The sequence below is a fragment of the Ictalurus punctatus genome, chromosome 5 (genome assembly GCF_001660625.3).
Source record: "Ictalurus punctatus breed USDA103 chromosome 5, Coco_2.0, whole genome shotgun sequence".
Taxonomy (NCBI): Eukaryota; Metazoa; Chordata; class Actinopteri; order Siluriformes; family Ictaluridae; genus Ictalurus; species Ictalurus punctatus.
In genome coordinates this window covers 20,906,197-20,932,390 of record NC_030420.2, presented here as the reverse complement: position 1 = coordinate 20,932,390, position 26,194 = coordinate 20,906,197, and the positions used below count along the sequence as shown (strand labels likewise).

Below are 26,194 nucleotides of genomic sequence, written 5' to 3'. Positions count from 1 at the left end.
ATCCACGGTGGCTTTTATTTCCTTCTCCTGTTCGTGGGTAGATAGTGATGAAATGACACCTAGAGGAATACAGTGACTGCTTGAGAAATCAAGAGGAGCCTTTGACCCTACCTAGACATGCTTTTTTTGCGCCTTGTATCTGGATTGTGTCCCGATAAGATTTTAACCCCATGCATTTTACACTAGTAGTCCAATTCATATCCCTGCTCAGGCAGACTGAAATCTGATTGCTGTATTGCACGTCGACATGCAAATAAGCTCGTTACCTTCAAACACCGCCTTCCGCTGCTGTTTTTCATTTTTAGTTGTTTCATGAATATGCTGGCTGCACCAAAAATAGTGATTCTTTGTGACCTTTTCTTCGCCTTGCTAATGTTTTAAAAGTACAGACATGGAGAGTAACAGTGCATGTGCGTCACCTATTGGGAGAGGTTTTGGCTGTCATATGTGGCTTGACAAGATGAATGCATTTACAGTCATAACGTGGCTAAGCCACCTCCTGAAGGTTTTGGTTACCGGATTTAATCTGTTACAAATGAGTCTTGTGTGCAACTTAGTCTCTGTCCAGATATAAACTTGATATGAAGAAAACGACCAGCTGTAAATGGGTCTTTAAGGAAATGAAAAGGGGATGGGTGTGAGAGGGGAAACATAATATATATTTGTGTGTGTATACATATATATATATATATATATATATATATACACACACACACACACACACACACACACACATATATATATATATATATATATATATATATATATATATATAGAGAGAGAGAGAGAGAGAGAGAGAGTTAATATATTATTAGTTAATATGAAGAAAATCTTGAAAAAACATGGATTTTATTTTGTGTATAACCATTTAGACTACAATTAGACTATGATTAATTAGACTACAATTGCAAAGATTCTTTTTTCAAAAAGTAAAGATAAACATTTGAAGTGTTTTTTGTCAGTTCCAACTGACAAGAGAGCTAGAAAGTGCTGAGTGTGGAAGTGAGAGAAAGAGAGATAGACATGGAGTCTCCACACTACGGTCCCCTCAGAGCACCACCCAAGTATATTCCTGGGAACTCTTTGGGAAACACTGCATGATGCTCAAATGTTCATATGATGCTCAGTAACCCATGGGTGGACCATCTACACAGATACTAGCAAATGTATAATTGCAGCTAAAGTCCGTATATAAGATTTTAACACACAAAAACACTCCCAGTCACTAGCGTTTTAATGCCCCACAGTCATTCGAGTGCATTTTTGGCAGTAGATGTTTATAGCTATTCATTAGAATACACAAAAGCAGTCAGTATGTTGTCAGTAAATGTTATGATCAGTGATGGTGACACAATATGGTTCCCTTTCTACTAAAGTGCGTAGGAACTTTCTGTCGGATTAAAACACCATGCTGAGCATGGAATTTGTGAAGTGTTAATTTACTAATATGTTCTGGAAAGAACGAGTACATAGAAGGATAATCCGGCTGGTTAAGCCTTGGCTGTCAGGTAATCATGAAAGGGAATGAAGCAGCAGATTAGGGAACACACATCAAAGCCACCAAGGCTGTTGGCGAAGTTTTTATTCTCTTCTTCTCTCTAAGAAACATAATGTTTTTATGCTTGTTTGAAGAAACACTGTAGTTTATTTCCCCTTGGTCTGACCAGCTACAAGCTGCTAAAATACAGGCCGAGCTGGTCTAACGGGTAGAGCATCTCTTCTAGCTGGTAAGTGTTGGTAAGTAAGTAAATAAATAAATAAGTAAAAGAAATGGTTCTGAATTACCACTACTAATGCTGCATCAAAGCTGTAACAATAATAAGGCAATTAGGAAATCTCAAATATTTATTGATCAGTTTAGTCAAGTAATTAGGAAGCTGGAAAATACCTTACCACCTGGCAAAGACGATGTACCATTTCAACCAGCTCGGCCTGTGTTTTTGCAGCTCGTAGCCGGTCAGATGCAAGTAGAAGAGTGCTCAGCTACTCTTAATGGAGTTACCATGGCAACTTTCCACCATGAAAGTAAGATTCAATTATGTGTCTAAAAAAATAAATAAATTACTAAAAGCTAATTACTGAACTGATTTTGTGCAAACCATTCACATCATGCAGTGCCCTCCAGAATTATTGAAATGATTAAAAATGAGCAAAGATGATTAAAATAACAAAAAAAAAAATTCTTTGAAAGCCCCAGCATATAGCCATACAAACCACAGAGTCTAATGCTGCATTCAACTTTCCTCAGAAGCAGGAAATCAGTGTTCGGAATTACATCATTTTCAACTTCCGTGTATTCGAGCTACTAAGTAGGTTCATGTTTTGTTAGCAAGAAGCTAACCAGATAACTGTAATCAGTGATGTACAATTTTTCTACTCAAAACAGTGAACTGTGTAGTCAGTATTATAGATTTAACAGGCGATTTAACAGGCAAATATGTCTGTAGGTTGATTGACCTACAGCAAATGCTTGTATATAAAGTATAACTCATTTATATATATATATATATAAGTACTCTATATTATTAATTAATACATTAACACTCTCTATATATGTATAATAGTACATTATTACTATAAATAATACATTAATACTATACATTAGTACTATATATTATTAATTAATACATTAACACTCTATATATGTATAATAGTACATTATTACTATAAATAATACATTATTACTATGCATTAGTACTATATATTATTAATTAATACATTAACACTATATATATGTATAATAGTACATTATTACTATAAATAATACATTAATACTATGCATTAGTACTATATATGTATATTAGTACATTATTACTATAAATAATACATTAATACTATACATTAGTACTATATATCATTAATTAATACATTAACACTATATATATGTATAATAGTACATTATTAATATAAATAATACATTAATACTATGCATTAGTACTATATATGTATATTACTACATTATTACTATAAATAATTCATTAATACTATACATTAGTACTATATATTATTAATTAATACATTAACACTATATATATAATATAATATAAATATAAAATATAATATAAATATAATATAATAAATCATAATATTAATGGCTTCCAGAAAGTTCAAGTATCAACAGCGGGTAGACAGTAGCTGAACATTGTTGTGTCCCGTTATGTGAGACCTCCTCAAAGTTCAACTCTTAGAGTCTTCCATGTTTAAATGCATCTGAAACAGTGATTCAAAATAAATGTAATGAAGGTTAATGTTCTATTTATAAAAATAAAATAAAAAAACTCAAGTAAAAGTACTATGATTTAATTATACTCAAAAAGGTACCATTACAGTGAACCATGCACTCAAGTTGTCATGGACCGGAGGAGGTGGATGCAAGTGCAGATAATTTATTGTGTAAAGTAAATTTAAATTATATAAATAAATACAAATAACGCAAAGACAGTATGAAGTGTCAGAAATGGAGACTTGGCTTGATTCACTAGTCGGATATAACATGAGAATACTCGCCCTCTAACTCGAAATATATCATTTGAAGCAATTCTCCTTCTTACTGTTGGGTGTAACAGCTGACTGCCTCACAATACGATCAGTGTCATTCACGGTAATCTGGGTAAGCTCTTGTAAACAGCGAGTGTAATGTCATACTCTCCTGTGCAATCTTCATATAGTTATCGCCCATAGCGAAAACTGCTTCCGGCGCGGCACCAGCTGTAACAGAGCTGGCTGAGACAAAATCCGGAAGCGATCATGCATAGAGTCCATTCGGTACTCGCACGGTGGCGCACAATGGTGCATAGAGTCCATTTGGTACTCGCACGATGGTGCACAGTGGTGCACAATGGTGCATAGGGTCCATTCGGTACTCGCACGATGGTGCACAATGGTGCATAGAGTCCATTTGGTACTCGTATGACCAGACGGCTTGTCAGGTCAGGCAGGGAGACATTCATTAATTGCTTGTTATCTTAATTGTATGTTATTCATTATTTGTCTTTCTTTCTTTTCATGTTACACTCGACTGTACTGTAAAAATTTCAAAATGTCAGAGTCCGTGTCAAGATCAAGTACAAATTTGCACGAGTGCGTGACAAGTCTGAGTTCGTTCATAATTGGACTCGAGTCCAGGATCGACTACCCCAACTCTACCTCACAGACCCTTGGGGGTCCCTGAACTCCACTTTGAGAACCATTTTTATCAAATAAAATAATATAAAGAACCATTGCTTTAGGGCAGCAGACCTCCAGAGATTGGTTTCCTGTACTAGCACACCAAAGTCGGTTAATGAAAGTCTGATAAATTGAGTCAGCAATGTTTGATCTTCCTGTACTGCAGTTTGACCCCCTGCTGTAGCTGGTCCTTCAGAATACGCAAAGAATATGAGGTTCATTATGATTTCAAATCAAATGAATGCCTGAGCAAATACACCAGATTTGTTTTTGTTTTGGTACATTATCAAGCCTTCAAGTACACTGATTGACAGTCAACGAAAACAACAAACCCACCAAGGACACGCATCATTATCAGCCAAGTTTAGGGCCGTGCAGAAACCCAGCGACTACTGTGAATCAGATATTCCATAAGACCAATGAATACAGCACTGAGCGACACGGCAAGGACACGCATAATGAGGAACCAAGGAAAGGAAGAGGTGAATGCTACACATTCAAAGCACAGTCCCAGTTAAGAGCTTCATTTCCTGGGATAGTATTAACCGCAATAATAAACTGAAAAAAGTAAAGGTGTTAAAAAAAAATCAGGAAATGAAAAGATTTTAAATGGATTGTGGGAGAAAAATTAATGCTGGGGAAACTACACTATATGGCCAAAGGTTTGTGGACACCTGACCATAACACTCGTGCTTTTTGAACGTCCCATTCCAGGTTTGGTCCCCCCCATTTGCCGTTATAATAACCTCCACTCTTTTGGGAAGACTATACACTAGATTTTAGAGCATGGATGTAGGGATTTGCTCATTTATCCACTAAAGCATTAGTGAGGTGACCAGGAGGCCTGGGGTGAAGTCATAATTTCAGTTCATCCAAAAGGTTTCCAGTGTTGTTGAGGTCAGGGCTCTGTTCAGGCTACTCAAGTTCTTCCACACTAACCTTGGCATACACCACTTTGTGTACAGGGGCATTGTCATGCTAGAACATGGGTACCTTAGTTCAGGTGATGGGAAATCTTAATGCTACAGCATACAAGCATGACCTACACAACTGTGTGCTTACTACTATGTGGCAACGGTTTGGGAAAGACCCACATATGGGTGTGATGGTCAGATGTCCACAAACTTTTGGCCAAAAAGTGTATGTCCAACACTTGCTTGGAAGTGGGAACTGCATACCCTTACATGCATAATATAGAAGTATGGATCGTACAAAGGAACATCTGTGAGGATTACCGATTGCACACTTGATAAATCTAAATAGGAAGAACCACAGGGAGTGATGAAAAACAACAGAGCTACAATCCTGTAGGACTTTTACATCCAGATATACAGACAATGATGAACCAGCTAGATCCATATTTCCTATTGATATTAACATAAAAAAAAGGAAGACATGACAACAGTAGTGATAGAGGCAGCAAGAGCAGGTAAGGGCATGTATATAAATAGTGATATTAGGAACTGGAGTGTTTAGATTCTTTATATGTATTCCAGTTTGTGTACCGATGAACAGAAAACATCAATCTCACTGCAGAAGATGAAAATCCAGAAATAGTGCTGGGCCAAGAATTTTAATATACGTAGGACTATGTCAGGGATGCAAGGGTATACTTTGCCTCTGGTTAGAAAAAAAAAGATCATCCTCTGCAGGGTGTCTCAAAAGTTTCCATACACAGGGGACTGTATGCCAGCAACACATCGGTCGTGCCTTCTTCAGTGGATGTCCGTGGATGTCCACTTCTCGGATTGTCCGCAAAACACTTCTGGTCTTTTTGAATTTGTTAGTAAGTTTGGCAACAGTGTCGTGTGTGTGCTGTGCTCACCATGTTTCCTGTTAAAGTCCATCGCAACCTTGTGAGATCCAGCCATGAGAATGATTTCAATACGTTCTTCTTTCGTCAAAGGCATTTTTAAAAGCTATCTGGAAGAGAACTCTCTCTCTGTCTCTCTCTCTCTGTCTCTCTCTCTCTCTCTCTGTATATATATATATATATATATATATATATATATATATATATATATATATGTATATGTGTGTGTGTGTGTGTGTGTGTGTGTGTGTGTATATATACACATTTAAACTGAGTATTGGAAGACATTTAGGAAAACATTTCGCTAAGAAGTGTTAATTTCCCCTATGTATGGAAACTTTTGGGACTCCCTGTGTGTCAAATACAGTAGTATGTCTACAATAGTCTAGCAGAAAGGTAAAGTCACCACTAAAATATGTCCTTTGGAATTAATTTTATAAACTTGAGTTTATATAGTAAGACAAACCCAATGCCTTAAAATGTATTTGCACTATACTGCAGTAATTAAGCTAATCAACTGGTAGGCTAGCCAACTAATTGCTGATTTCACATGTGTATTCCTGTGCAGTTAGATCTCGTTTTGTCCAGGTTTAGGCTGTTCCTTCAGTTTTCATTTTTCTTTGCATCTAAATGAATCTACTTGCTAACTTACTGCTGGAGAACTTATTGTCATTCCTTTCATCACAGACTAGCTAGGTTAATTCAGCTTAAATTATTTCATGATGTGTATCATATTATGTGATTATTATCCTAATTATAGCTGTAACTAATTATATAGCCAGCCTAATCATATATGGTGTGGTTTGTTAGGTTCTGTTTTGAATATCAGTTGCAAATAGCTCAGCAGGTATGCTGTAGTTGGTGTTTAAAAAAAAAAATTCTGCATGTGATAATGAGTCTTTATTTATCACATACATATGCACAGTGAAATTCTTTTTTCTTCACATACCCCAGCATTTTAGGAAACTGGGGTCAGCCATGATAAATGGCCCCTGGAACAGAGAGGGTTAATGCCCTTCCTCAAGGGCCCAACAGTGACAGTACTGAGGCTTGAACCCCTGACCTTCCAGTTAGTAACCCAGAGCCTAAACCGTCAAGCCACCACTGCCCTGTGGCCCTTTTTAACTTGGCCCTCTATGAGCTCTGCATGGCCCTGGTTCTGAGCCACTGGTTTCCTCCCATTTGGCTGTTTTCCAGATAAACTCTTATCCCTTATCTGAATAAGCTAAATGAACTAATTAATTTCAAAAGCTCTTTATTGACTCTGATTTGGCTTTTACTCTGTGCTTTTTACAGCAATAGTGGAACAATGTCTACAGTCAGCTCTCTGTGATGCCAGCCTTCCAGGCTTTTAATGGGTATTAAATGCTTAAGGCTTGAAATCAGACAAAATAAGAATTGATGATATGAATTAGAAGGTACGGATTTGGAATGAAATTAAAAGTGCTTTGGACAGAAAAATGTAGACAAAATGAAATGTGTGGAAATGATCACCTCTTACAGCGGAAGGATGGCTTGAAGATAAGTTACTATAATGTAACTCTTTTCTGAGAGAAGGACTGCCATCTTTGAATAGCTGTGCCGGGCTTCAGATACTCAAAAGAGATGCTTACAGAATTTCAGCTGTTAGACCTGTCATGCTTGCTGTAAAAATACAATCAGTCGTTTAAGCATTTGGAAATACAAATAACACCAAAGCTAATTAACTATAAAAAATTTAGTAGAACAATATCCCTTTGGTATATTGTTCTACTGCCTGCTTCAGGTCATTTATCTGTAAAGTGCTTGCTAAAAACAGAAAGCACAGATTCCAGCCACCCACTTCTGTGCTCACTTTGCCTCTCTTCATTAGCGACCACAAAAACCGTGTTCAGCCCTTGTCAGCAAGAAAATATTTCATGATTAACCCCTTAAACGCTCAACTTCATATTCAGTTCTTGATTTTACAGCATATTACTAAGCAACTGCTATTTTCTATGATTATATCTCTTAAATACTGCTTATTAAAATCTTCTTATTGAAACTTTCTTTTATTAACCCAGCTTTATAATTTTATATAAACAGGTAGCCAGCTTACAAGTTTGGCCCATTGGGGAATGAAAATTTAAAGGGGTCATATCATGATTTTTAAAAATGTTAATAATGTTGTTTATTGGGTGTAATAAAATAGGATAATGTGCTTTAATGTTCAAAGAATGCATTATTTGTCAAATAATGGACATTATTGCAGTACTTCTATTCCCAGGCTGCCTAAAACACTCCAATTTCTTTAAAGCCACCCCTTCTGAAAAGCCCAGAGTGCTCTGATTGGCCAGCTGATCCATTGCATTGTGATTGGCCAAAAGTTTTGCGTTTGTCAGAAATGTAACACCCCTTAGCTTTAGCTTTAACCTTAGCCTCCAAGCTTTCTAGAGCAATTCTAAGCTCCTAAGCAACATGTCATCGGTTTTACCGTATCAGTTCGAGTCCGAGTCAGATTCAGAAAATGCAGGTGATCAAGACTTTGCAAACATGAGTTCAGAATGAGTTCAGAGTAGAATGTTTCACAGTGGTAAGTTTTTAGTTCGTAACTCTCTAAGCTTTTATTTACGAGGTAAATTCCAACCCTGCCAGCCGGGACTAACTGTGCTGTACACAGCCTCTGTGTGTACATGGGTACCCATGCCATATAGCTTTGGAAAGCTAGGATTCTTGTGACTCAATTGATATAAACTGTTTCAAGATACAAGTACAACAGCAGCTAGAATCAACGTCTCTGTGAGATGACCAACGTACAAACAAACATTAACCACTGAGGCAACTTAACAAACCTTAGCTAGAATGTTAGCAGAGGTCTACAACTGAGACACAACACAACACTCCATTCACATCCAGTTCAGCCATGACTTCCTGTTTCACGGGGGTATAAATATGAGGTACCACACAGGCCTAATTCCCTTAGTCATTCATAATAATGGGTAAGACCAAGGAATATCGCTGTGATGTGCAGGAAAAGGTTGTTGAGCTTCACAAAATGGGAAGTGGCTATAAGAAAATAGTAAAAGCGTTGAAAACGCCCATTTCCACCACCAGAGCAATAATTAAGAAGTTTCAGTCAACTGGAAATGTTATGAATCAGCCTGGAAGAGGACGTGTGTCTATATTGTCTCAACACACTGTGAAGAGGATGGTTCGAGTGGCCAAGAAATCTTCAAGGATCACAGCTGGAGAATTGCAGAAGTTCGTTTTGTCTTGGGGTCAGAAAGTCTCCAAAACTACAATTCGAAGTCACGTACATCACCTCAAGTTGTTTGGAAGGGTTTAAAGAAAAAATCCTCTACTCTCATCCAAAAACAAACTCAAGCTTCTTCAGTTTGCCCCGACACTAATGGAAATTGTGGAACAATAATAATAATAATAATAATAAACATAAGAAGTGGTTTGGCGCACACAGAGAGGTAGCCATATGGAAAAGTACCTCATGCCCACGGTTAAATATGGTGGTGGCTCTTTAATGTTTTGGGGCTGTTTTTCTGCCAGAGGACCTGGACATTTTGTTAGGATACATGGAATTATGGACTCTATCAAATATCAACAGATATTAATAAAACACAAAAATGGTTTTCTGACCACAAAGTCAAGGTCCTGCCATGGCCATCCCAGTCCCCTGACTTGAAACCCATAGAAAACCTGTGGGGTGAACTGAAGAGGAGAGTCCACCAGCATGGACCTTGAAATTTGAAGGATCTGGAGAGATTCTGTATGGAGGAATGGTCTCAGATCCTTTGCCATGTATTCTCCAACCTCATCAGGCATTATAGGAGAAGACTCAGAGCTGTTATCTTGGCAAAGGGAGGTAGCACAAAGTATTGACTAAAAGGGTGCCAATAATTCTTGCACACCTATATTTAACAATTTTTCTTTGATAAACCTGTGTTGTGTTTGCAATTGTCTGATATCCATGAGAGTAGAGTATTTTTGTGATTTTTTTTAAACAACAGATCAAAAGGTTAAACAGTGAAGAATTTTTCTCAGCCTTCTTTGCTCTGTAAATACCGAAGACCCATCACTGACATTACACTAGTCCACCATGTTTGCTAGTTGAATCCGATGAAGCAAACCACCACAAAACTCCTCCTCCCTCCCTCTTGCGAGGAGTTGTAGGCAATCTTAGCAGAAAAAGTGTCCACGGAGCCATACTTTAGAAATAGTAGACCATCCATTTACCTTCGGGGATACTCATTTCAACATACTACAATTTGGGACACACTAAGTCTAATCTCGGATACTATTTAGGATTTAGGGTTCCGTGCCAAATACCCTTTTACATTCATACTGCTATATCTTCAGATACCTGTCCACGATCGCAGCAGCTTCATGTTTTAAAAATAATATTCAGTTATGCAATGCTTGTTTCACTTAAATAAGCTGAAAGTCTTACTGACATTACATCAATTCCATCATGTGTCCTATCATGCAAAACTAAAAATCTGCAATGAAATCTTAGGTTGTTTTTTTTTTGTTTTTTTTACCTGTTTATTATTTCCACTACTGTTGCTCCATTATAAAAAAAACAAACTCATAATTATCCACAGTTTCATACTCAGTTCGTGCTCTATTTCCACAAAAAGAGCTAAGATGACAGTTTGAAGAACCAATTGATTCAGGATTTACAGGATTTTTAAACATTGAACAAATAGTTACTGGTATGACTGCTTTATACTTCATCATACATCGCTGATCCTGGGAATCCCCGCACAAAAACAACAAAGTGTTCTGCGCATGTTTGATGACCTCTCATTTTTTTAAGGGGGTCGCCACACCTCCAGAAACGCCTATTCTACTTTTTGTGGTACTGAAACCCCTGAAATTTAGTGAATGCCTACAGGGTGTATGAGTTAGCAGGGAAAGAGAAGCTTAATCAGGTCTCTCTAGTTTTTCGTTCTGTAAGGGTTCTTTCACATACAGAAAATGATCGGTCCAATACCATATGAGTCTCAGTCAAAAAAAATCAAAGCTGGCATCAGGCAAAATGTGTAAATCTAGCTGTATATATAATTATCTCCTAATTTATCGAGTGCTCACTCTGTGTTCTACATGCTCGGGTGATTTGTGAGAATTCTGCACGCACTTGGTAAAGGTTTGTTTACCTTTTTCTTTTCCTGTTGCCATACTGTGCTTCCCACATCTCTTAATTATAGACTCATTCAAACCCAACCCTTTTTACTCCGAACTAAAAATAAACAGCACAACAGTCTTACGCTTTTTACCGTATTGAAATTCATTATGTTGTTATACTTCCAAGCAGTATCGTGCTGGACAACCTCTCACATATATTCAGTGGCTTGTTAATAACATTTTCCTTTCTCTTCTTACTAAAAATATGATCTTTTTTTTTTACATTCACATTTGCTCCGCCTCATTTTCACCTTGGCTTTCTTCAGCACCATGGACAGATCCTCATAAGCATGGAGATAACTTTTTATTTCTCTTACCCATCGGCACATGCGACTTTTTATTTACTTTACCTACCACCATGATAAAAATGCTGAAACAAAATCTGAAATTAATGTCTTAAATGTTGTTGTCTTAGCATGGGGTTAACTCACTCTTTGCTTAACTGATTTCCTTACTCACAAGCTCTGCACTTACTGTTGATATAGTATCTGGCTTATGTAAAGTGGTTTTTATATGTTTGTGTGTAGTATGAGGGAATCACTTGCATATTTGCATGGGGTGGAGGGGGCTTTGCACATATGTGCATGTGTGGATGCGTGTGTGTGTGTGTGTGTGTGTGTGTGTGTGTGTGTGTGTGTGTGTGTGTGTGTGTGTGTATGTGTGTGTGAGAGAGAGAGAGCATATGCGAATGTGCATGGGAATTATCTGCACTTTAAGCCCTCCCATTTTGCGACAAATTCAATAAGACAGTGTGAAACCTTGGTTGCCATGGCAACACCATTCTGGACTCCGGTTCGCTGCACCCTCCCACATCCGTTACTCGGTAGCCGTTACCAAGCAACCCTCCCCTCTCTTGCTCTCTTCCATTTCTCTGTATCTTCCTCCAGACTGACTTGATTAGGAGAGAATGACAACATAGGGATGAAAGAGGAGGGATGGATAGAGTGACAGCCATGGAAGGAGAGATATAAAAAAAAAAAAAACAGGAACGCATGAAAGAGGGAGGAACAGAGAGAAAAAATGAACGCAAGGGTAATTACAATTTACGGTTGCAAACTAAAGAAATAGGAGGAAGGAAATGCCAAGAGATGAATTATAAATGTTAGGAAATAAATAGGAACCTTTAACATGACATAAATGAATTGTATGAGTTTGATAAGCTGATTTGACAAATAGGACTTGATATATGATAGACTATTATTTTGTGTAGTGTGAAATAATATATTTCTTTGATGTAAACTTTGTGAAGGTAAACTTTAACTAGAAGCCATCCTAAACTGGACAGTTGAAGATTGGAAAAAGACCAGGTGATTTTTTTTCTTCAACAGTCCAGTTTGGGTGAGTCTGTACCAGTGATTGCCTCAGATTCCTGTTCTTGACTGGCAGGAGTGGAACCCGATATGGTCTTCTGCTGTTGTAGCTCATCCACCTCAAGGTTAGATGTTTTGCGCATGCTGATGCTTTTCAGCTCACAATGGTTGTAAAGCGTGATTATACAGTATGAGTTGTTATATCCTTCCTGGCAGCTCAAACCAATCTGGCGAGTTTCCTCTGACCTCTTTTATCAACAAGGCATTTCCACCCACAGAACTGTCACTCACTCAGTGTTTTCGCAGTTTTTTTGTTTTTTCACACTATGCTGGATAAACAGACTGTTGTGTGTGAAAATCCCAGGAGATCAGCAGTTTCTGAACGACTCAAACCACCCTATGTAGCACCAACAATCATGCCACGGTTAAAATCCCGAACACACATTTTTCTTCATTTTGATGTTTGATGTGAACATTACTTGAAGCTCTGCATGATTTTATGCATTGTGCTGCTGTCACATGATTTGCTGATTAGATAACTGCATAAAAGAGCAGTGTTCTGTAACACTTGAGTTCCTAAGTGTTCCCAAGAAGGCCAAACCCCTGCCTAAGTGTGTGAACTGTTTGGAGCTGTCATGGATATGCTGAAATAGGCACCGGATTCCCATCACTGCATCTTACGTGATCACGTGACATGACTGCCTGCACCTGATTCCCGTTTGAAGCTAATTAGCACTTGTATATCAGTCACGTTTTGCATTGCACACATTAGATGTGTTCGACTTCATGCGGCGCTGCGCAGACCAATTGAAGCAGCTCATAGTTAGAAATTTCGTCCAACGCCACGTCACTGTGATGTATGGCATCAAAGTAGTACCATGATATGAGAGCAGCCGGCTCCCTCAGGCAGCGCAGCTTCTCCAGAACGGCTGCACGAGCTCTGATGACGACACAGCTATTTCACGATTGGCCAGACTCACCGACGTCAACGATGACATGCTTTTCCTGTTTATTCTCACACCTTCAGTTCCACTAAGGCTCACAAATACGTTTTTTTTATTTTTATAACTTTTCATGTAATCTTAATATTATATTGTGTCATGTTTATCAAAATAAAATGGATTTAAAAAATATATAGACCCTATTTATTATCTTTAAATTATACAGAATTATGGTGAACTTTCTTCTTGTACATACAGGCACTGTATTAACTTAACCTATTCAGTGATTAAGTGTTTCTGGTCGCTACATGGTAAAATTCAGATGTCTGATCCGAGAAATATTACGTCTAATCCACTGCGTCAGTGATAAAGAAAGCAAACACCACACAAGCGTGCGTATGAGAAGCCGAAAGTGTCCGTATAGACAGCTCCATTTTCAAGTACAACCGGCAACTCTCGCCGATCGGTTACCTGCAGCCGAAGTCGAACACACCTACTGTATTGTCTTGCGTTTGTCTTGTGTTGTCATTGTTCTGTTGTCTAGTTCCTTAGTTCTTGTACTTCCCTCTGCCCTTTGTTTATAGTCCATAGTTCATGTTATGTATGTTTAGTCTTTTTATTACTTTTCATTCAATTCACATCTGCACTTGCATCTGCCTTTGCCTCATTTACGTGGCAGGAGCAACTTTCTAATGAAAGCAGTAAAGCCAGCTTTCTTGTGGTTCATCTAGCTCAGATGTTATTTGTTTTAAGGGCATCTATGTTGTTCTTGTGTGATAAAGTAGAGATAAATTTGTATCGGTTCAATTCAATTCAGTGTTATTTGTATAGTGCTTTTTACAGTGGACATTGTCTCAAAAGCAGCTTTACAGAAACATAAACAGATTTGAAATGTGTGAATGTCAGGCTCAATAAAATTGTCCGCTTGTTGCTGTAGGGTATAAAACCCTTGAAAGATATGAAAGGCTCTAGGCTGTCATCTCTTATACTGTCTATGAACCTCAGAGGTGATTGTGAATGCTCCCACATACTATTGCTAATTGAAATTGCTATTCAATTGCTAATGCATTAGATATTCTGTATATCAGTACATAGAGTATATTGTCCTGTTGTCAATACCTGTTGTCAATACAAAAAAAAAAAAAAAAAAAAAGCCATATGTCTCTTTGGATAAAGGCATCTGCCAAATTAATAAATGTAAATGTTATTAATCTGTATGTATACAATATTAAAATTAGTGGATTAAGGATGCATCATCAAAATGGTGGTTAATGCAGAATGTAATGAATTATACAATTACCCTGGAACAAGGATGAAAGATGGAGGCTGACGTGTCCTCCCGGCCATTGTCATAATGAGAATTGGGAAGGAGAGCCAGTGATTTTGCTTGTGTCCCTGCTGGGAGGGATATGCAATCTGAATGTGCTTCATTGGTCTAAGAGCACTGGTGCAAGACCACTGAAAATGGATTAATTAATTAGTGTGTGTGTGGATTTGTTTTTTTGGAGTAGCCTTGAAAATACATCAGCCACTCGGGCTAGCTTGCGGTTCAACTATGTGACTGTTCTGTGTTGTTTTATGTAGCACCATGGTCCTGGAGGAATGTGGTTTCTTTTCACTGTGTACTCTAACAGTTGTATATGATTGAAATGACAATAAAGCCACTTGATTGACTCAGATGATGATTGATCTTCTTACAAGGTATGGATTAAAGAGTAATAAAAAAGCAAAGAGTAGTAGTAGTAGTAGTAGTAAGCTGCACAACTGGGAGCTTTCAACTGCGAAAGGTTTAAGTTTCTTATATATATATATATATATATATATATATATATATATATATATATATATATATATATATATATATATATATTCTTGTCTATGGTGCCATTTAAGAGCATTCCTAATTTAGCATGGTTAAATGGGAACAGTCTTTAAATCATAGCCACATGTGACCGTAACTGAATAACAAAGTTCTCATATTATGTACATTATAAACAATGCAAATACATCATGTACATTATCATTATACATTACTATTTTATAATTCTGACCTCATAACCACACAGGCTATTGTGTTTTATAAAAAATAAAAACAGTGGTAATTAAAACAGGGATATGTGATTCCTGAAAAAATGAAAAATGTCTAGGTCACACAAGAGTGGCGTGGTTCATAAAAATAAAGAATAAAAATACTAGCATCAACATATGGAAGAAATTCAGTGTTATTGCGAAATTCACTCTCATGAGAGAAAAAAGGATGTAATACAATGCACAAACAATACTGCTTTTCGTTAGTTACATGCAGAAAATATACCACAGTAAGAACATGGATAGCATAACTCTTTACTGTGAGCTGTAAGTATTTTAAGTCATATTAACACTGTTTTTGTAGTAAATCTGAAGAGCTGATGAGTAAGGGTTTACCAGTCAATGCAGTAGTATGATGAAACCAACAAGAAACTATAAAGGGCATGCCTTTATATAAAAGGGAACTTCTCCTGGGAAACGATGCATCACAGTGATGAAAGTGAAATGCAGTGCAATAAGGGAATTACATTCACTTCTGATGCAAAGTCAGCGTTTCATTATTTTAAAAAAAAACCCCAAAACAATACCTCACTGACAGGTAAGAGCAATGCAATGAAAATTTTGCTTTTCAGTATGTTACATTTTCTGTAGGTCATTGAACCTATAAAACCAATTTAGTTTAGGTAATTTCTTCACCAGTGAGTTTGCATTTTGCTTTGGCATGGAATCTTCTCTATAAGAAAAGGCATGAAAGGAATTGCCAGAAAAGGTTGTGGTAATTTACCTTTCTAAATTGCACAAAATTACACTATAATAACTAAAGGTACTGTATGTTGACAGCTGACCATCACAATCATGTGGGTCTTCACCAAATTGTTGCCACATAGTTGTAAACACACAACTGTCTAGAATGTATTGTTATGCTGTAGCATTAAAATTCCCCTACACTTGAGTTAAAAGGCCCAAACCTGTTTTATCATGGCAATGCCCCTGTTCACAAAGCAAGATCCATAGAGACATGTTTTGACAAGGTTGACATGGAAGAACTCAAGTGACCTGCACAGAGCCCAGACCTCAACCCCACTGAACACCTTTGGGACGAACTGGAACGCTGAAGGCACCCCAGGCCTCGTCACCCGACATCAGTGCCTGACCTCACAAATGCCTTTTCTCCCTACAGCTACACTTCAAAATCTAGTGGAAAGCCTTCCCGGAAGAGTGTTGTTATTATTATTGTTATCCCTTCTTAAAAAAACAACAAAAAAAAAACAATAAAGACCATCAGACAAATTCCATGGTTTCCACTAACCATCAAAACCATTACCAGCATTGGTCCTTAAAGTGCACCTATTATGGTTTTTCCGATATTACCTTTCATGTAGTGTTATGTATCTGTTTGTGAATGTAAAAACATCTGCAAAGTTTCAAAAATAAAAGTGCACGACAAACTGAGTTATTGACTCCCAAAAGAAGGAACCGATTCTGAATAGCTGAAGTGAGTCTTTAGTAATTCCAGACTTACTTCCTGTACAAACCTAGGTAGGTTTGTAACAAAAAGCCTCCCCCTGGTCTTCAGCGGCAGCTGGCGAACAGACTGAGCTGATACTGGTTATGGTAGTGAGCGTTTCCTTTTCCGATACACCCTGACAGCGGTGGACCAATCACAACAGATTGGGACATCTAACCAATCAGAGCAGAGTATGCTCTCTGAAAGGAGGAGTTTAGAGTGAATCCTTTAGAACGGATCATTGAATGAGTCTTTTTTTTGGGGGGGGGGTTAGTTAAAGCTACAATTTAAATTATGAGCACATCAAAATGTTTTTTTTGTTGTTGTTGTTGTTGTTGTTTAGCTTTGATGCTTGTAAATCTATTGTATGAGACCTTTAAAACAAAATCAGGCACATTTCTAAACCATAATAGGTGCGCTTTAATGGTATCCACTAGACAATGTCACCAATAGAAGGCAACAAATTGCCAGTAGAGACCCACAGAAACCATTAGAGTTTGTTTGTTTTTCAGCAGGGATAATGCCTATGGTTTCTGGAATGCGTATGGGTGTGATGGTCAAGTGTCCACATATTTCTGACCATCTTTTAGTAAACTCCATGGACTCCTAAACAACATTGTTGTTGTTGTTGTTGTTGAGTATACTAGTCCCTGTCAGTAACAGGCTAAATACTAAAACGCTTGTAAACATTTAGTCTACATGTTACTAGTCATTTGACACGGTATTTTTTGACCCTCTTTACGTTTTATTTTTCTTTTCTGAATCATTTTACTGAACTAATTTTGTGATGTATATAAATAAATAAATAAATCGTTTTGAGTATGAGCGGTGTGAGTGCTGTGTCACGCTGAACGCGCGCGAGCCAGATTTTACCGCGTCGAGGATTTTAAAGGAGAGAGAGAGCGAGAGAGAGAGAGAGAGAGAGAGAGAGAGATGCTTTGACGTTTCCCCTCAGCTCTCTGGCAGGAGTTCAGCTCCCAAACCCTGCATTTTATTCCCGCGCGCGCTGTAATGGATGACAGAGACAAATGAGCGCTAAATCATTATAGCGGTTTAAACGGCTGCACGTTTTTAGCAACAATGTGGTGCATCAACTGCGCGTCGGATAAGACTCCTGCTATTCTCAACAACAAGCTTGTTTACTGGTAAGACGCCGATGTTGTTAATCGTGTATCGTGTTTGTGGTTATCGCACGGTTGTCAGTCAGAATTCAGCTGCTCGAGGGTGGCATGTTTTGAAGGTAATAATGTTTGGAATCCTACTCGTGGTGTGTAATAGCAGCTGGAAAAGGACACGGCGTCACTGCAAAACAAGTGCGCGTGTGTGTGAGCCTGAGTGCTGCTGGTGTTGTTGTTGTTGCATGGTCCAGTGTTAGGGAGAGGATGCCAGGCAGGTGAACATGTAAATGCAGCGTTTATTTGATATTGTGCTGCGATATCTGCTGTATGTTAGTCTGGTGCTGTTACTCAGACAGAGAGGATGGTGTGGAGAGGATCAGCTCGCATACAGATGTGCCCTGGTAGAACTGCAGGCTGTCATCCTATCCCTTAAGCATGAGGAATCCATGCAGTGGAAACATGACATCTGACACGACACCCACTGTAACCCTTTTGTGCATTGACCAGAATGAACAAGGGTAAAAAAAAATATTTTAAAAAAAACAGGTGTGAAAACATCAGTAGCATGTTAGATGTCATTGTCACGTCAGTACAGCAATGATAAGGTCAAAATGATCAAATATGCGTAATCGTGATTTACTAATGATCCGAGTGCTTTTTGTTGTCCAGCCGGATTGAAAGCGCAGGTGTTATGTTAGTGCTGTGGGATCAGATCAGGATAAGATCGAGGCAGCATGGCGGTGCAGTGAGTAGTCCAGGGTCCCCGGTTCCCTCCGAGCTGGGGTTACTGTCTGTTCATGTCGTCGTCCTGTCTTTCGCATGTTCTCCCATTGCTCATAAGTATGAAGGATTGTGTGAATATGATAGACTGGAGTCCTATTAACCGTCTTCTCACCCGTTGTTCCCGGGACAGGCTCCGGATCCACTGCAACCCTCACCAGTTACTGAACATAAATGGTGTATTTTTTTTTTTAAGTGGATGAGTTCAACCGTTTGCCTTGCACCTCCAGGGTTAGGGGTTTGATTCCTGCCTCCCCCCTGTGTGCGCAGAGTTTGCACATTCTTCCCGTGTTCGATGGTTTCCTCAGGGTACTCCAGTTTCCTCCCCAGTCCAAAACATGCTTTTAGGTAGATTGGCATTTCCAAATTGTCTGTAGTGTGTGAGTGTGTGTGATTGTGCCCTGTGTGTGATTAAGGCTGGCACCCTGTCCAGAGTGTCCCTCTCCTTGTGCCCCATGTTCCCTTTGATAGGCTCCAGGCTCCAGGCTCCCTGCATGGAAAATGGATGGATGGATGGATGAGTTCAATATTTTCAGTGTTCAGTCAGTTCTCTGTGCACAAATGCATCTGTTTCTTTTTTCAGCAGTAACAGCAACGGACATGCTCGAACTGGCACTGTAAGGCTGATGTGTCTAAACTTGAATTACAGTATAATCCTTCTAGGCAGTGAAGCGGTGATGTGTGTAACAGCGCATGTGAGACACGCATCGTGATCTTTTGCGTCCACGTGCTGCGCTGTTATGCGGTGCTTTTTTTTTTTCTTTTTTTTTCTTTTTTACAGTTTTTTTTGTCTCTGGTCCATCTGGATTTATATAAACACCTATATGTTGGTGTTAAATTAACACTATTGGTTGGTGTTAGTCCAACACTGTAGGTGTTAATCCAGCATGTTTATTCAGTGCTGCAGATTTGGCAGTGTGTATTTTAATCTCCGTGTAATCGCTCCTCTTTATTTTACACAAACCCTGTTTTCAGAAATGGACTTGACATCACTGATATTGTATAAATACTGATCAAATATTGGGTTTGTTCAAAAAGCATTATCTTTACACTGGGAGATGAGACAAAACCACACTGTCCACACGAATTGACATCTTAGCATGTGAAAAGATCTCGAATATAGTCAAATGTGTCTAGTCTTCCTATTATACGTTTAGAATTAATTAAATATATGATTATTACACATTTCTAGACATTTTTTTTTTTTACTAATTTCATGTTTCAGTATGCTAATTATTCTCATTTTAAGTATTTATTTCCAGAAAGAAGTACAATTATCGACTAACGAAGTAAGAAAATGTAAATACTGAAATGTGTCTAAAAAAAATCATCTAAAAATAGGCTGAATAATATTAGATTTTATCTCATAATAAAAAAAAATATTAGACACATATGCCTATCTTCAAGGTATTTTTATGGTGATTTTATTCCCATTCTATCTGAATCATTAGTGTTGCTGTTTTTCATATTAGGTTTGCTAACAGTCATTGTGTAAAAAAAAAAAAAAAAAAACTTCTATTAAAAAAAAAGTCAATGGAAAATGAGGGAAAAATTAAGTCTTTTATGTGTGTGTGTGTGTGTGTGTATATATATATATATACACATATATATTTATTAACATCTAATTAGTGTTTTTGTCAGCAGCAATGGATTTCAGTGATATAAAACTATTGATATCTGTAATATCTCAGAAAAATGAACTGTGATGTTATTTAGCATGATATTCATGACATATTGCAATATTGCCTAACCCGAAATCTTAAGAAAGGCAATCATCATCCAGCAGTCACAAAATAAGGGTTTCATGCTCTAGACGAGTCTCTAAAAAGCAGAGATGGCTTGGGTGGTATCCCATCATTTCCTTACTGTCTTCACTGAGAGCTCATTAGAAGGCAAATCAAGTTCATCAAAGAAGATGAACGAGCTGATTAAATGCTCTGTTATGGTGACAGCTACTTATTAAATCTCACTTTATATTCATATGAATATGCCAGAATATCATGCGAATTGTAGTGTTCTACAGTCTTAGAAAATGCAGAACTCTTTCAGGTTCTTCGGTTGTCTTTGAAACCGTTTCCTTGACAGAAAGGGTTCTCAATAGGAAGGTAAGATCACTTAATTATCCAACGCACCTTTAAAGAAGAACTTTTTTTTGTACGTGTATAAACGATGATGTAGATCTATAATGTAATTATAGGTTCTACAAACATTGGGTTTATTAAAAAAGGAAACCCACTAAGCCCATTTATTCAATGTTGTCTAGATGCGAGGGAGACCTGCAGATATTTTATTACACACGTCCTGTGAAACTAAATCCTATCCAATTAGAGCTTATGTATGACTTCACCCATCCATCCACTTTCTGTGCTACTGAATATAACAGTGGAGAACATTTTGTTTCTGCCCGTTACAGCATAGATGAGACATGTAGTGTTTCTTAATATTATATCCAAATAAATTACAAATCCAAAATACTGTGTTTTGTAACATGGTTGTCTGTTTCATTACTTCACACTCGAAGCACACTGTTGAAATCCGAAAGCTGTAACGCTGCACACTCTGACGATGCCTACAGGCGGGACATGTACTGAACATACCATACTGGAGCGTTTCGCCCCTTCCCTCTCTCGCCTTCCTAGCAGGGGCCCGTCTGATTCCGAAAGACTTTTGGTGTGATCAAACAGCAGATGACGTTTCATTTCTCTTTTCCAGGCCGCTCTGAATTAGCGCACTTGTCAGGCAGAGAGGGCTGTAGGGATGGAAGGTGCACTGTTGTACTGCCAAGTGATGTTTCAGGCTTTCGCAGTACTTCCTTGTCATTGTTCACACCAGAAGGTGCATCGTGTGACTTTAGAAATGATTTATGAGCTAGAGTGTTATATTTGTAATACACCCTGCTCTACTGAAGGGATTTTTGTTGACTGTAATATGATTTAATAATGACTGGACTATGACACCATATAAGTGGATGATGCCAGGGGTTTTCATAATGGATCTGTGCTAAATTAATTAATAAACTATCAGTGTCCACTTTGTATAAAGCTAAATGATTTTAAAGATTGATCCTGTTAAGGCTGCTAGTTAACCGATTGACTGAGTGCCTTGTTTTCCTGAACATCCAGTCACTGCTTAGCAGCTGTTACTATCTGCTATTAGATCATTCATGCTTTTAGCACTTAGGCCAGCATTTTCCGTGGAGTTATATTGGATTTACAATATAATTCCATTAAAATGCGGGACTGTGGAGGACCCATAAAAGCAACCACTTATACCCTGATAGAGTATTTCTGCCCACCGCCAATACAAAACGGAAGGCTTATACATGTGATGTCTATGTGATACGCCTCATCATCAGCTGAACACTGACATTATAACAAAAGACACATCTGTGTGATTGACATATGTTTGAATTGGTGTTAACAGAAATAATAAAAAAAATTTTAAAAATCCAGTGTAATATTGATTGCTCAGCTGTGACTACCCTTTATTATTGCGCACTATGCATTATCTGTGCTCAGTCAACTAGATGAAGTAAGTAATCTAGAGCAACTCAGACTAGGAGCAGTTGAAGTATTTTATGTTGAATTTTTAGATTCATTTGGCAGACACGTTTCTCCAAAGAATCTTGCAAATGAGAGAGTATAGCCTCCAACGCAAAGAGCTGAAGGTTAAGGACAGCAGTAGTTTGGTGATGCTGGGATTTAGCCTTCCAACTAGGCTTGTGTGATATTGATTTTTTATTTCCTGCACATGATTTGCCATTTAAACATTTTTATTCTCCAGAATCGTCCCGACGGAAATCGAGCATTTCCACCATTTCAGGTTTAAGGAGAATAGGGGCGGGCATGCTAATTTTATCAGCTGTGCATAAAGGAACTGCGAGAATCATTAAACTCCATCTGGATGGTGGATTTTTAGGTGATTGTGCAGTGATACACATTAAATAGGGGGGAAAAATAACACACCAGTACATTTTTAAAAAATAAAATCTTTTTACAAATCACTTGTCTAATGTCCACATGGTCAACATTTTCATTGTTGATGCTGCTGCTCAGTGTGTTTGAACGCATTAAGTACCATGGAAATGGTTTTGGACCTAAATTCCACACGGACATTCTCGCTGTGATTGCTGGGACTACGGGTGCTGCTATGGTCTTAGGACTGCAATTGCCACATACAATTTTACACTCAGGTCTCCTTTAGTGAACAGTGGACTAGTTCAACAAACAGACTTCATATAAAAACCATAATGAACTTTTCTTTACTTTCACACTATCCGTTGTTACCCAGATGAGGATGGGTTCCCTTCGGAGTCTGGTTCTTTTCAAGGTTTCTTCCTCATATCATCTTAGGGAATTTTTCCTTGACCCCCGTCGCCACCGACTTGCTCAATAGGCATAAATTCACACACTTAAAATCTGTATCCTGTGTTTATATGTTTCTGTAAAGCTGCTTTGAGACAATGTCCATTGTTTAAAGCGCTATACAAATAAAATTGAACTGAATTGAATCTGAAATAACCGTTTGCTCTTTTGATGTATTTTTGAGTAATACCTTGTACTAACATATTTTAAATGTTAAATTGTGGATTGGGTTCTAATTGTCTTGACGCTCTACTGTCTTACCCCATCTCTAATGTATCTATTAGGATTGTAAGGCAATGCCATTATCTGTATCTGTATCTATTTAGTGCTTTAGATCTGTTTTCATATTCGAATTTAAACTGAAAAGTGGGCGTGGTCAGTACCAGAAGTGCTTTTGTTTGTTTGTTTGTTTGTTTTTGGGGGTGGGGTGTTGTGATGTTTTTGAAATTGAAGTTGTGGCAGGAATTTAGCTGATATCTGGCAACCCTCCACACCAGCTTCAGTGAGCTGCTCAATAGTAAAGTAAAAATCTCACATGACTTTTTTTGTTTTTTTGTTTTGTCTGGTATTCCAGTCCCTGAAGCTGGCAAGAAAAGAAAAAAAACCCAAATACTATTTTTCAGATCTATATTTGTATTTGTTTTAGACACATAATCCATTCAATCCAAATAATGGAATAATATTCATTTACACCCACAACATCTATTATGTGTTGTAGCTGACTTGACTTTGGCCTTGGGCATGGGCAGTGCTTTGGAGTGGTCAATTTGAGATTTGAGTTCAAAATCGTGATCTATGTTGAATTGGGTGATCGAGGCCAGAGCACAGATTCATTGTAGGGTGCAACTGTGAAACATTCATTATCTTTACTGAGCTTCAGATGCTTTCTGGGTAATAGAGTGAAACAGCAAGAGAATGGGAGCCTGTGATTAAGCTAAATGAAGTTAGTGTTCAAGTTCAACAAAGCCAGAGCCAGTGGTGGTCTTTACGTTGGTCTTTGGTTGAATCTTTTTAAGACTCTGATTTGAAGAACCTCATAGTGGTGAGTGGCTGAGATGATCAAAAAAAAAAACCCCAAAGTATTTCATGGTAGCTAAACTAGATTACAAAGAGGGTCTCTTTCTTTCTATCTCTCTCCCTTTTTCTTTCCCTCACTTTCTCTCTTTCTCTGTCTTTCTGGTCCAGATGTGGGCAGCAGGACTGTGGATACACTGCCAAGTCTGTCTGCATGCTCTCAGTGTTGGTGTTGGTCCAATGTCAGAGTATGTCTGCAGAGGACAATGTGTTGATTCAGTGTGCTGGGCAGTTTTCAGAGCTGAGCTCCTTGGTGTAACAAAATGTTGCATTCACTTTTATATTGTTCATTTGCTTTGATAGTTCAGTGCTGGAAATTTAATCCTGTGTGTTTTAGCGCTACCAAATAATGACTATTACTTTTCTTCATTAAAATGACAAGCAGGAAATAGGTTTTAGTTTTCTAATTTGCATAGCTTAAAATGAAATGGACAAGCTCTAATACTCTCACTGCTGCTGTGTAAACACTGAAATGATCTCAGGCATGTGTTTTGCTCTTTCTCTTTCTCTCTCTCTCTCTCTCTCTCTCTCTCTCTCTCTCTCTCTCTCTCTCTCTCTCTCTCTCGCTGCATGAGGCATCCTCCGCTCATTCTGCCTTGGCCACCTGTCTGCTCGTCCTGTGCTCCAGCCAATAACAGTGGTTGACTGGTCCTTGTGTACTTCAGTGAGATCACACCCATGTCTTTCCTCCTCATCTTCCTCCTACTTTTCATCATCATAGTTCATCTGTTCATTTTGTTTTAATTCTTCTCTTTTTCTCCTCTATTAACTTTCTTATCTTTATAAATATAGACTATTGAATATTGAAGATTACTTCCATGGTGCAATTAAGTTTCCTTTCTCTTTTGTATTGGACTCTGGCCTCCACTGATGAGCTCTTGGGGAAAGTCTCAAAGTAGGGGAAAAAAATTAGTGCACTAAGATACAGGCGTGAAAAAATAAGTACACTCCATGGAAATTGTTGGGTTTTTTGACATATTTGGACAAGCAAACATTTGATCCTCTTTGAAATCTTTGCATATTAATAAAGTTGATACACTATCAAATGATACATAAATTTGACATTTTGTAGTAATTTTCACAATTTAACTGAACAAAAAACTAAGTACACCCCTGTATTTATCACACCTTCAAATCCATAAAATTAGAATCAGGTGTTCAAGATTGGGTTCCAGTGATTAGAACCTGCGATTAGAGTGCAGGTGGAACCTGTCTTATTTAAACCCCTCTCATATCTAGTGTCTGGTGTTCCCTTTGTTATTGAGGTATGTGTCATCATGCCAAGATTCAAAGAGTTCTGTAAGGCCTTCAGAAAAAAGGTTGTGGGTGCCTATGAGTCTGGCAGGGGATTTAAAAAGATCATTCCACTGTAAGGAAAATAATCTACAAACGGCGCAGATTTCAAACGACTGCCAATGAGTCCAGGACTGGCCATCCCAGCAAATTCAGCCCAAGAGCAGACCGTCTGATGCAAAAGGAAGTCTCCAAGAATGCCTCCCCCAAAAAAGTCAGTAATTGTATGAAAAAAACGCTTCAGTGATTGTTGCTAAGGTAAAAATTAAGTGTTTAATGGTGTGTTTAACAATGTGTGTAATCGTGCAAATGTGTTATCGTCGAATGCCATCTACAAGGCCTTAATTCACATAATCATGCAATTGATGTAAAGTCAATTACACGCTCTTAAAATAAGGATTGTAAGCCGTATTAGGCTTGGGAAGATTGACGATAGTATCGGGAATCAAAGAACAATTCCAAACATCGCCACTCATTATCAAGTCACAACCATTATCAAGTCTATTGGAGAATGTGGTGCCTGCAGCTTTAAGATCTATAAAAATAACTTGCATTGTATCTCCTAATATGTGTTTCCTTTTCTTCTATTTTGTATCTTATATGAACCTTAATACGCTGCTTTTTTAACTTCGTAGCAGAGCA

General features: G+C 38.0%; 1 protein-coding gene across 2 annotated transcripts in view; it reads left to right on the top strand.

Moving 5' to 3' along the window:
* Positions 1-26,194, top strand: part of LOC108266008 (IQ motif and SEC7 domain-containing protein 1) — a 111,449-nt gene that overhangs the window by 44,920 nt on the left and 40,335 nt on the right. The window contains exon 1 of one of the 2 annotated variants that reach the window (XM_047155596.2): positions 17,764-18,068. The exons of the other annotated variant lie outside the window; for it this stretch is intronic. Within the exon in view, the coding sequence (XP_047011552.1) occupies positions 18,004-18,068 (65 nt within the window). The 5' untranslated portion in view covers positions 17,764-18,003. Of the gene's footprint in view, positions 1-17,763; positions 18,069-26,194 lie in introns of those variants that run through there. 2 annotated transcript variants of the gene reach the window in all.